At 41.2% G+C, this 11098-nt stretch overlaps 1 protein-coding gene across 1 annotated transcript; it reads right to left on the bottom strand.

Moving 5' to 3' along the window:
• Nucleotides 1-36: 36 nt before the first annotated feature.
• On the bottom strand, nt 37-10109 carry med24 (mediator complex subunit 24). The gene is made up of 26 exons (XM_068583832.1): nt 10009-10109; nt 9583-9713; nt 9387-9469; nt 9257-9295; nt 9098-9171; nt 8352-8575; nt 7918-8029; nt 7634-7784; nt 7030-7143; nt 6633-6686; nt 6375-6457; nt 6197-6283; nt 5836-5935; nt 5449-5591; nt 5290-5327; nt 5094-5176; nt 4663-4841; nt 4165-4264; nt 3602-3777; nt 3223-3487; nt 2774-2955; nt 2589-2682; nt 2330-2429; nt 1461-1541; nt 1190-1338; nt 37-866 (listed from the first exon to the last, which is right to left on the bottom strand). Exons 2-26 carry the CDS (start codon nt 9710-9712, stop codon nt 750-752), a joined length of 2958 nt encoding a protein of 985 aa, XP_068439933.1. The 5' UTR covers nt 9713; nt 10009-10109; the 3' UTR covers nt 37-749.
• Between the last annotated feature and the right edge of the window lie 989 nt (nt 10110-11098).

Consider the following 11098-nt stretch of genomic DNA (forward strand, 5'->3'; position numbering starts at 1 on the left):
CATTCTGTAAACTTTAAATGAAACTAAATATTTTTGTATGAATCTTTCTCTTTCTGTACTGTATGTTTATATTTTCCGGTAATTCAATAAAAAAAGAAGCATTTTTCTGAAAAAGGAACCATTTTTTTCCTGTGAATGACAATACACAATGACACATCAAGCACCGGCAGTGGGTCATGCCAACACATGCTCAATAAAATTGCATCAAAAATTCCAGTGGAGGTAATACTGTAATAGAGAAGTGCAACTAAAAGTGAAATAATAGCGTTTGTGTCATTATGTATGTGACACCGCCAGACAGATTTCCTTGAGGAAGTGTTGCAAGATAAGCACAAGCTTGTGTCACTGCTGCTGATGATACAAACTTCCTTGTACGTAGTGTCATGTGTTCGCCTCGCTAACATGTGATCATCACAGGGGTTGAATCTCATGTTGTCTAACCATAATATGACGTAACCATAATATGTGCTAAACACACAAAACTCACGTCATGTAAGTAAATACTGGCAAGCAGAAACAGGATCCTCAATGGGTTTTTTTTTAGACTTATTTACACATTTCTTCAACAGTGAAAAGGAATACAAAACACAATAGCAAAACAGTGTTTACAAACACACGGTTATAAAAATGGTATTTTTCAACAAACAATCCCATTAACTGGATGATCCAGTTTTTAGACGGTCAGCTGTATTTCATCCGCTGAGACACTGAGTGTAGATTTGGTGCCGAGTTAAATGGAAACCCACAGCTTACAAGGCGGAGATGGCTTTGGCAGCTACTCTCCTCCCCAGCGGCAGAGTCAGGTCAGTGATGGCCAAGACAACTCTAGGTTTGGCCATAGCAGACAGCTTCACCAGCTCAGAAACCTGGACGCACAGAAAGACAAATGACAGTTCAGTAAGCATCACGCTGCTCAAGGCACAACTACATTTACTCACAGTTATTTGATGCATGAGCAGTCTGCCACACAACCCGCAAAGTGACTCAGACAACCAAAAAAAAATGTAAGAAGTTCTTTAATTGTTGCAAATACACAAATAGATCACATCCTGAGTACGACTCCCCCTCTCTCGCTCAGAATCATTACTCAAAACTAAACATTCCCAACCCTTTCCCGATAATGTGTGATGCAACAGCCACTCATCTCCTTATCTCGACCTCCCCTCCCACATCTCAGTCCATAACTCACCATTGTAAAGGGCATGAACTGCAAAATGCTTCCGCGAGTTCCCTGCTCAAGGCAGTCAACACACTCCTCCATAAAACTCTGTACAAACTGGGTGTGAGGTCCCGCCGTCTTGGAGCCCAGGATGGAGGAAATGAGGAGGAAAAGGTTGGCTGTGGAAAAGGCAACAGGGCGTATGAATGTAATGTAACCACAGGTGTATGTGTTCACGGCACGTGGCGGGTGGGGTAGTTCTTGTAGGAAGAGGGCAGGCAGTGACAGGTGGGGGTCTCACCCAGCACTCGGTTGAGAGGGTCCCTCATGTTGACAGTGTGGAGCTGGGAGGCAGAGAGGGAACTGCTCATAGATCGGTCTCCTATGGGAAGTGACGTGAGAAACAGAGGAAGAACTGACAATTTGTTTTCATTTTTTGACACACGAGAAGGAAAAAAAAAAAACATACACAAAACTGAATGTCAACAGGGAAGTTAACCATTAAGTATTCGATTGAGAAATTGGTTGTGAAAGTCAAAGGCTTTCCTCCACTGTCATCTTGCATAATCTTCCTGTTCCGAAAATCATCTTCTAAGTGACTTGTCTTGACATGACTAGGCATGTCATTTCAAAGGAATGAGTGGAACTCAGCTGATATTTGGGGAAGAAAAAAGAAAACTGTTTCAGTTTAACAAGCTAAGTAGCTTAGTTATGTTTTTCCTAACTCATGCAACACACTGATCTATTAACCCCTTGTCTGGAAATGTATGTATGTAGCTGAGGATCAAAGTGAAACTTCCCAAATCTGAATGCAAATTGTGTCAGTCATTTTGATCATAAGAGTAGTTTGGAACCACAACGCCTCTCAAAATATATCTCCCTCCGTTTTTTTTTAACATTAGTCAAAGTAAAAAAAACTCTGCAGTGCTTAAGCTGACGGTATAAGACACTCAACAGATCATGAATGTTGAGACAGGCCAAGCTTTTTGATGCTTATCGGAGTGCTTACAAGAAGCAACTTGCTGGTGACATGGTCTTCGAAAGCTCATTTGCTTTTGAAACCCGTCAGTATTTGCATAATCTCCGGTTTAGACTGACGGACAAATGACTGAAAGGCCACAGGCTTCATAATTCAACCGTGTATAAAAACCCAGACATTAATAGACTGACCTGGACTGGAAAGGGCAGCAGGCTCATCCTCATTGGAGCTGAGCAGACGCATTAGTTTGGATGGTTGAGTGTCATCCAAGGGAAATAGGCTGTTGTAGTCCTAGGGCCAATAAATCATACATCAGACTGCATTGTGACTGAGCTCATTGATAAGGAATTAGATCACAGTATTCACATACTTCAACGTGTCATTTTATCACGCTGAAAAAGCACATTACACACCCCGTATGCCAAATATGGCCTTGTGAGAATGTTTTACCTCAATATCTTCACGCTGCCTTTTGCGTTGACGAGCCGAGAACGAGCCTCTGTGGTGAGAGGAGTAAGAGCTGAGCGCGCACCACACAGACAACCTGAGGAGTGGCCCGGAGATTAAAGTTAACACGCAATCTTGATATACCACAACCACTGCCGCCCGCACGTCTAGTATTAAGCTTCTCTTACTTGGCCAACGCCTTTCCAGGTGGGTCGGCCAGGCTGTGCCAGTGGGCAGAGTCTGTGAGCAGGTCGGGCAGTATGGTACCCAGCAGGGTGAGGGTGATCTGCTGAGTGTCCAGGCAGAAGATGCTGTAGAGTAACTCCACCACGCGGTCGGCCCACTCCTGTCGAGTCTCTTTCAGCAGCTCCTGAAATACGACGCATTGCTCCAATTAATATATTGAGTGGTCATTATCTTTAAAAAAACAAAAAGTTCTATGTGGAGTTTCTGACCAATAGCTGTCTAAAGGAGCAATGTTGTAATGAGCTCACGAGCATTAGTCAATTAATTATGGGTTAATCATCAAGGTAATTTTTCCAGAGTAAATAATAATACAAATTATTGCTAGCAGCAGCCTTAAAATACTGCTGATGTTGATCCTCAAGCTATCTGTACTAGGTTTTGGTCCTCTTACCTTGACCAAATTGTTAGTGAACCAGAAGACCCCTCCCATGTTGAGAAGACTCTCAAACAGATGCAGAGCCCGGCTGTCCACCCAGCCTTTGCGCAGCACCGTCTGGAACTGCTTGCTGAGGGCCACGTGGATGGGGTCTTTGGCCGGCAGCAGGTTGCGGTAGGGGATCGGCTCCTGGCCCTCCATTGGGGGGCGCAGGGTCGCGGCAGTTTGTTGAAAGACGTCAGCACACATGTGCTCCATGATGGAACTCATAATGATCACGCTGGTGAGAGAGGACGTCATTTTTAAACCTGTGTATTAATGGTCTGTGAGGGAGACCACAACTGATCATAAGAGGAGGCTGTGAAGGACAAGTTAGTGTTTGTGACGTTGGTACCGTTCGTTGTAAAACTGCAGAGTGTTCTCCCCGTACAGCGGGGTCACAAGCTGCCGGATCATAGTCTGGGGCTTCTCCCGCTCATCCCTTCCCAGCATCCTGACGTGGGCCACCAGCCAGGCCACCGCACAGATTGCCATACTGCACACCTTCCCCTTGATGTTGTCAGTGATCTTCTACACTCGGAAAGAGATGACAGCAGCAAGAAAAATGAGGAAGGAAGAAAGGATGTGGTCAGAAGAGTGCGGGGTATAGTTAAAGGAGAATGGATTCTGACGAAAACAGCACCAGTGGACATTGCGTTGTATGAAAACTTGAATGGAGTAGAAAGTCAACTACAACAAAAGGACGTCATTGATGTTGCAAGTTCTTAAACAGTTTTACACGTCAATTTCCACAGAATATGTCACACTCTCTTGAGTAATCAATCAAACTTCGTTGACCTGTGCGTGGTCAGGGAGGTTACTGGTATTGCCTGAGCATCATGTGACCGACTGGCACAATATTTTCCAGTCACAAGAGGACAAAGAAAAAAACAGTAAGAGCATTAAAGTTGAACAGACCTGCACTGCCTCCACAGAGAGAACGCCATTCTCCCACGCATTCAGAACTTCCAAGATGGCTGCTGGCGTGCTCAGGCAGATTTCATGCCATTTCACCTGACTGACACAACAGATGAGCATTCTTCTATATTTAGAGCATTCATTGCATCATAAAAAAATGAAGAAACACTACATGTACTCTGCAAATCATTAATTGTGTATGAAATTAATTTAAAAGCCCAGTTAAGATGGCACCAGTCTAAAGCAGAGCCCACCAAAAAAATAATAAATATAATGTTTTATATAAATGGAGGACTGTTTTAAGGATGTGCAATTTAATGTTCTTCTTTCATTAACATATACAAACAGTTTGTAAAGAGGGAAACCAACTTTCAAAAACCATATGAAGCTGGTATTATTTGGGGAAATTGTCATCAGTTGGGTAAAGTATATTTAGTCATTGACATTAAAAGGAATACAGCATGCACACTCAAAACACAGATTAGTTCTGCAACTTACACAAGCTTCATTTCTGAGGAGTTGTTCAGCAGCGTGACCAGGCTCTCCACTTTGCCTGGCTCTGGTCTGAAGCAGGGGTGGTCTGGGTTCAGAGTCTTGCCCTCTTCAGGCATACACGTCTGCAGCCACGTTTCAAAGAAGGGCGTCTCCCCTGAAGGGCTGGGGTCTGACAGGATCACCTGGGAAGGAGAGATGCAGAGCAGCATTGTGCCGATGGATCAATTTAGACTTCAAATGGGTCGAGTCAGACAGAAATGACAGTTCGCATCAAATCTACAATATTTCGTTCATTGAGCAGAATTGTTAAGTTACTTCTACACAGCCCTCTTTGGACATAACGTGGCCTCACCATGGAAGAGCAGGCTGGAAAATCTACACAGAATAAATACTCTAGCCATGAACATCATTATATTGAAATAATGATATCTAACCTCCGAACCATACGTCTGCACCACATGGCAGAGCATGAGGAAGGAGATGTCGAAGAGCAGGGCTCGTACTGATGCTGACTTGGCTGAAGAGGATGGGGGGGGGATTCACAAAGTTAGTATCTCATTTAATGAACAATATGTCAATTTGGAGAGAAACTCCCACATTGGAACGTGCCACTCTTGTATCTTAACTCACATCCTTCGCCGCTGATGTGCTTCGGAAACTCGTTAAGCCTAGAACAAAAAGGGAGAAATAAAATACTAAATAAAAATTTAAGTCAATAAATAAGTCAGCATTGTGGTGACTAAGGGGACTATTTGTCTTCACTTGCAACTCTTTTTTGCATTTACTCACTTAATAAACTTCCGGGCAAAGGATTTGAGCTTCCCAGTGGCTGCTGCTGCTGCCAAGAGCAGATCTAAGCTCTTTCCAGACAACATGTGCCCCAGGACGCCCAAAAGGCCCTCAGGCGACTTGGAGTGATCTGCATCTACCGTCTATGGAACGAGATAGTACGAGTTATGCTCATTTCTTCTTTTTACATCGGTGTATTCATTGTAGTTCTGCGATCTTTGCGCGCCACGTGTATTCAGTGACACATGACATTTTACTTAGCATCTCATCGTCGTCTACTTGAGATGAGACACTGACACCTACAGTGACACTCATGCATTTTCTTTACATTACACAATCTACACAATGCACTGAGAACGCCTTGTACAACAGGTAATGGTGCTCTACCTTGAGAATATTAGTGACAGTTGGCTCAGCTCGCAGGATGAGACCCGGGTTCGGCTGGATGTTAGCATTTTCTGCTGTCTTTAACCTTGGGGCGAACTCCCTGTTATCGGTCCTGAATCAAATGTGCAATTGGAGCAGGACAGGGAGAGGAGGGGAAGAGGAGAGACAGACAGACACGGGGTGCAGGGTTTGGAGAATATGGTGTATTGTGTGAATATGGGGAACTGAACTTCATTCATTAACAAGGTAACAAAAATATTGTTCTGAAAATAAAGAAAAGAGATTTAAAAAAATGCTTAATTGTCCTTTTTAATGAAGAGAATTGCATCATACGTGTTGATTGTGAGATGGCAACCCGTACCGTTTAGAAGTGAGACAGGCTGTATTTGGATCCGACAGCAGACCGAGCTTGTTACACTCCTGCAGGAGCATGCCAAGGCAGTCACAACTATGTGAAGAAGCATAAGAAAAACGATACGCGTCTTACAATGAGATTACAGGAGGCTGAAATGGTTGTGGCAAGATTGTAGAGCACTTACTTGCATCTCTGATCAGCTTTGTCCAGTAATGGTGTGAGCTTGAGTAAGTACTGAAATGCAATATTCATATCCTCCATGAAGTCCTGGAAGATACATTTGCCATGTTTTTAAATATGATAGTGGCGGTTTTATCACATAACTTACATAACACAGGAGTTATTACTTTTTTTGACCATGACTGCTTAGAAATACTAAAAGCTCATGATTGTACCGGTGTGTTCATTTGTTAGAAATACATCAGTGACTCCGTTGTTGTACCTGTCCTTTGTCACCCTGAGGATACTTCTTTAGTCGGAGAAGAACTTGTGGGATCTGATCAAAAAAAAGAAAAGAAACTAGTTTGTAATTCGGTCTTTGGTGCCTTTTATTAGTTTACCTTTTATACTAAATTGATTACTGCATGTAACAATAAACTTAAGTCACTTTAGGCAAAGGAGAGTCTATTTAAGACTAAAGAGTGGAAATAATACTGTCAATACTAAGCAAAAAGAGGAAATTAACATACTAATACAAAACGTATATTTAAAAAAATATAAATTTTGCAGACCGTCTGCCTTTAATTTGACAATAATTTAAAGTGAAAATGACATTAAACACTCAGGCCAAGCAAAAAAGGCAGTTCACAGACCGATAGCAGGCAACAGTGTCATCTTACCTTGAGGAATGTGAAAGCAGTCCATTTCAGCTCCTCTGTGCCCTCTGGTGACTCGATGAGGCCAGTGAAGCAAGCCTTCCAGATCTCCAACACAAAAAGAGGCGCTGGGATTCGCTGTGGAGGACAAAGAATTTGAGAGAACTGCAGCTACAATAATAAATTACATGAATACAATCGAGTCTTATGTCTAAATCCTTGAAAGAAGAAACAGAATAATTAGAAATGTCTCCACAATTAAAAACAAACTCGCTTTCCAGAGAAAGTTGTACTCTCTGGATTTAGTTTGATCTTCAACCTCTCTCATCCCTTTTTAAAATCTAAGCAAAACACACAACACCGGACACTGATAAAAAAAAAAAGGCCTTACAGTATTTAATTTAATTTACTGCCATAAAGCTAGCTAGCTATATGGCAGTGTGTGTGTGTATGTATGTATGTATGTATGTATGTATGTATATATATATATATATATATGTGTATATATATATATATATATATATATATATATATATATATATATATATATATATATATATATATATATATATATATATATACATACACATACACACACACACACATTTCTTTGCAACTACATGTTCACCTGCATTCTCTTGATCATCATCAGCTGCTCCACCAGTGGCTGTGTCTCCCCGGTCAGATTCATGGTCCCCTCCAGCATGATGAAGGCGTGGACTGAAGGAAAGGAAGGATGGAACTTGGGCTCACTCTGCTCAAACAGCATCATGGGAATACTGAGGAAAGTGAGAAGAGTTGGTTGGTATGACGAAGATTATTTGTGATGTACTTTAAATTAATAGATTTCAACGTCTAGGATGCTCAAGTTAAAAAGATGTATGTATTTAGGAACAAGGCAGGAATCTTTACCCTTTTACTAGTGACACACTCTCCTCTAAATTTGTTCTCAGTGTCTGGTTAGGTACACTGCCGAGGCCATCTGTCACTTTCAGCACTGATTGCTCTACGTTGCTCCAGGAACCTGTTGAGGAATAGCAGCAGAAACACAGTAAGATGTCTGGCACACCAATTATGCCCAATAAGATTTGACCAAAATGTATTGTTTCAGGAGTGGTTGCCTATTCTAACATCCAATCTGTATAACTTAATCCATATAAATTAATCCAGACAATCAGTGGTGACTAAAAACTCTCTATGAAACTCTGTCAAATGTCAAATTCAGTTCACACATTTATTTCATGTGACTGACAGGAGAGACCCACGATCATATTGGAAAAAAATATATTCGTGCCCAAACATATTTTGCACAATCCAACGTAAACTCAGAGGCACACACACACTACCTTGTTCCTCCAACCGAGCGATGTGGACCAGAGCCCTGTTCTTGGGGCTGTTCATCAAATTGTGAAGCCTCTCCTGGCAGGCTCTCAGACTGGCCTCTGTGCTGGCTGATGGGCCCAGTTCTCTGAACTTTTCACAGTACCAGGAACAGCCCTGCAGCAGCCACACTACCACTCCGAGCAGAGCCCGACACAGCCCAATGCATTCCTCTGCTTTCCCGTGACAGCTTCAGAGTCGGAGACGAGAGGTAGAGACAGAGATAGTTTAAATTCAAAGAAAAACATATTACTTGTTCCAAACAATAGTGCAAGTTATCAGTAAAAAATAAAACCTTAGGCTTAAATAAAAAGGTTGCATGCCCAAGAATCCTGGGCAGCTCATTAAGAGGGAGCAGTATGCAGCTGTAGCTAATGCATGTTATTTAAACCAAATCAGGAAAATGTAAAAACTAAAGATTAACTTGTGATATAAGGCTGATCTTGGTCTAATACAATCACTTCTTCTCGGACTGACCAAGCAGAGTAAGCGAGCCTTAGCAGCAGTATGATGCAGTTACTTAAGAGAAGTTTGAGTCACAGAAATAACAGTCTACGCAAGATGTAAATAAATGTAATTCTCAGTTTCATAAAATATAATCTACATAGCCCATTTAACATGTTTATTAACAGTTACTATACATATGTTTCACAGGTATTACTAAGGATGGAGAATGCAAATGCACAACAATGTCATGAATCATTTTACATACCTGAGACGATGGCAAAACATGTCCATTATCTCCAGCAGTGATTTTACACAAAGCTCCCGAGAAAAATCATCAAACTATCAGAAAAGAGACAGTCTTGAAAACCTCTGATATCATACCTTAAACTGCATTATGCCATAATTTTCCTCAAGTCAAAATTACCTTGCTAAGGGCTGTGAGCACACTGGAGTAAGACACCATCTAAGGAGAGAGAAGGTAACGTTGAGATTTTGCGTATTAAAATAAGATCAACACTGTTTGACACACACCAGTTTCCCGATTTTTCTCTCACCTGGGAACTTATAGCATATTTGAGATAAGACAAAATAAGAGGGTTGGGAGAGGGACCAATCACTGCCTGTTCCATCAGGGCCTCTGGAATACACAGTCATAAATTAAAGCCAGAATAGAAAATGACAATACTATCACAGGTATTAAATAAAATAATTAGTTTGGTAGCCAGGGGACGTCAGAGTCTTTCTTCTAACCTGCAAGGTTAAGATAGTCCCATGTTGCTCCCTTTGGGAAGTTTTTCTTGATGTTAATGGCCCACTGGTAGTCACTCCATCGTTCTTTCCAAGCCTGTAGAATGGCTTGCTTCAGATTGACCACCTTCATCCTGGTAGAAACGAACACACACTTTGTAAAACGACACATTTTTAAACCCAAAGAGACGACTTTTAAAGCAATTTTACAGTAAACTTTGATTTGCGATACTACTCACTACTACTTACTTTAGCTTATTGGTTACATAATTTGGCAGGTTAACGTTAGCATTAGCTGGCGATGTCATTCATCAGCGTTAACTACTGAATTACGATATTGTTGTATTCCTGGGTGCAGAACACTGTGTATGCCACGGAAAATAAGACAAAACCTAGAGTCAATATGCAATTACTAACTTTGATGCTTACCTGATTTTATTAGTGTTTCAAATCATAAAATATTTTTGTTCGTAGCTTTTTCACTTCACAATACATAGGACGCCATTTTAAATGTGAGCTACGTCGGCGCTCATTGGTTACTCTTTTGGCGTCTCAGTATTCTTTTCGCTGATTGGTTACAGAGGGGAGCCAATCCGATACTCGGCAGCAGAGTAATCACCCAACAACAGCGCAAGATGTCGCACTTTACAAAGTCAAGAGACAAAGATTGACACTGCACATAAAGGCTGATATCAAAACTATATCCTCCAATAAACCCAGTGGTTAAAAACAAAACGCCAAATCAACCAACCGAAGAAGTCTCAAACTCAAACTAAGTTCTCAAACTAGTCAATTTTACTGAGAAAACCCACATGTATTTTGCCAACTTAATGTATGTTAGCGAGCTTCAGACACAACGTATTATAACGTTAGTTGTCATATTGCTGTCAGGTCAGGGTTGATAACATAACGTTATTTCAAATTGTACAAATTATCTTTTCTACGGAATACAATGAAATGCTTTGTTGGCTTATGTAACCAGCCGTGTGATTCACTGAACTTACATCTTTGTTTGGGTGTCAGTTCACTGTTTTCAACAGTTTTTTGTCTATTATGTCACACCTTATAGATGGAATAAAAAATAATTAAAAAAATACTTTCTTGAAAACATTCAAGAGCCTAGACATAGCAGACAGCAGGGTTGTGGTGGAAGTTAATAGGCTACGTGAGACGAAGTCCAATTGAAAGTTTTGGATTGGTATCCATATTGACTGGTTACAAAACAGTATTACTGTTATAACTAATTTAGGTATTCACAAAAGAAACCCCCACAAACCACATTTAGATTTTAAAAAATGTAGCAAGGGTGTTTGATGTAAAAGTATCTACTCAAGCAAGAATGGTCAGCAAAGTTTTTTCTAACTGTCCTCATTTCCACTTTTGCAGTCGGCTTTTCACCATGTTAAGGGATACTGTTCTCCTTATCAAACCAACCAACTACTTCTGCGAGTGAAGGTCCTGTATTGAGTCTGTCTTAACAAAGACCCTCATTCTGCCTGACACTGGAGACGTTGTCCTG

This window comes from Clinocottus analis, unplaced genomic scaffold (assembly GCF_023055335.1).
Source record: "Clinocottus analis isolate CAN_PGR_092001 unplaced genomic scaffold, fCliAna1.0.p SCAF_19, whole genome shotgun sequence".
NCBI lineage: Eukaryota > Metazoa > Chordata > Actinopteri > Perciformes > Cottidae > Clinocottus > Clinocottus analis.

Coding starts and splice junctions, on each gene's coding strand:
- med24 (XM_068583832.1), bottom strand. CDS start 9,712: ATGAAGGTGGTCAATCTGAAGCAAGCCATTCTACAGGCTTGGAAAGAA. Junction 8,030..8,351: donor CGCTCGGTTGGAGGAACAAG/GTAGTGTGTGTG, acceptor ATTCCTCAACAG/GTTCCTGGAGCAACGTAGAG. Junction 7,785..7,917: donor AGTGTGTCACTAGTAAAAGG/GTAAAGATTCCT, acceptor CACTTTCCTCAG/TATTCCCATGATGCTGTTTG.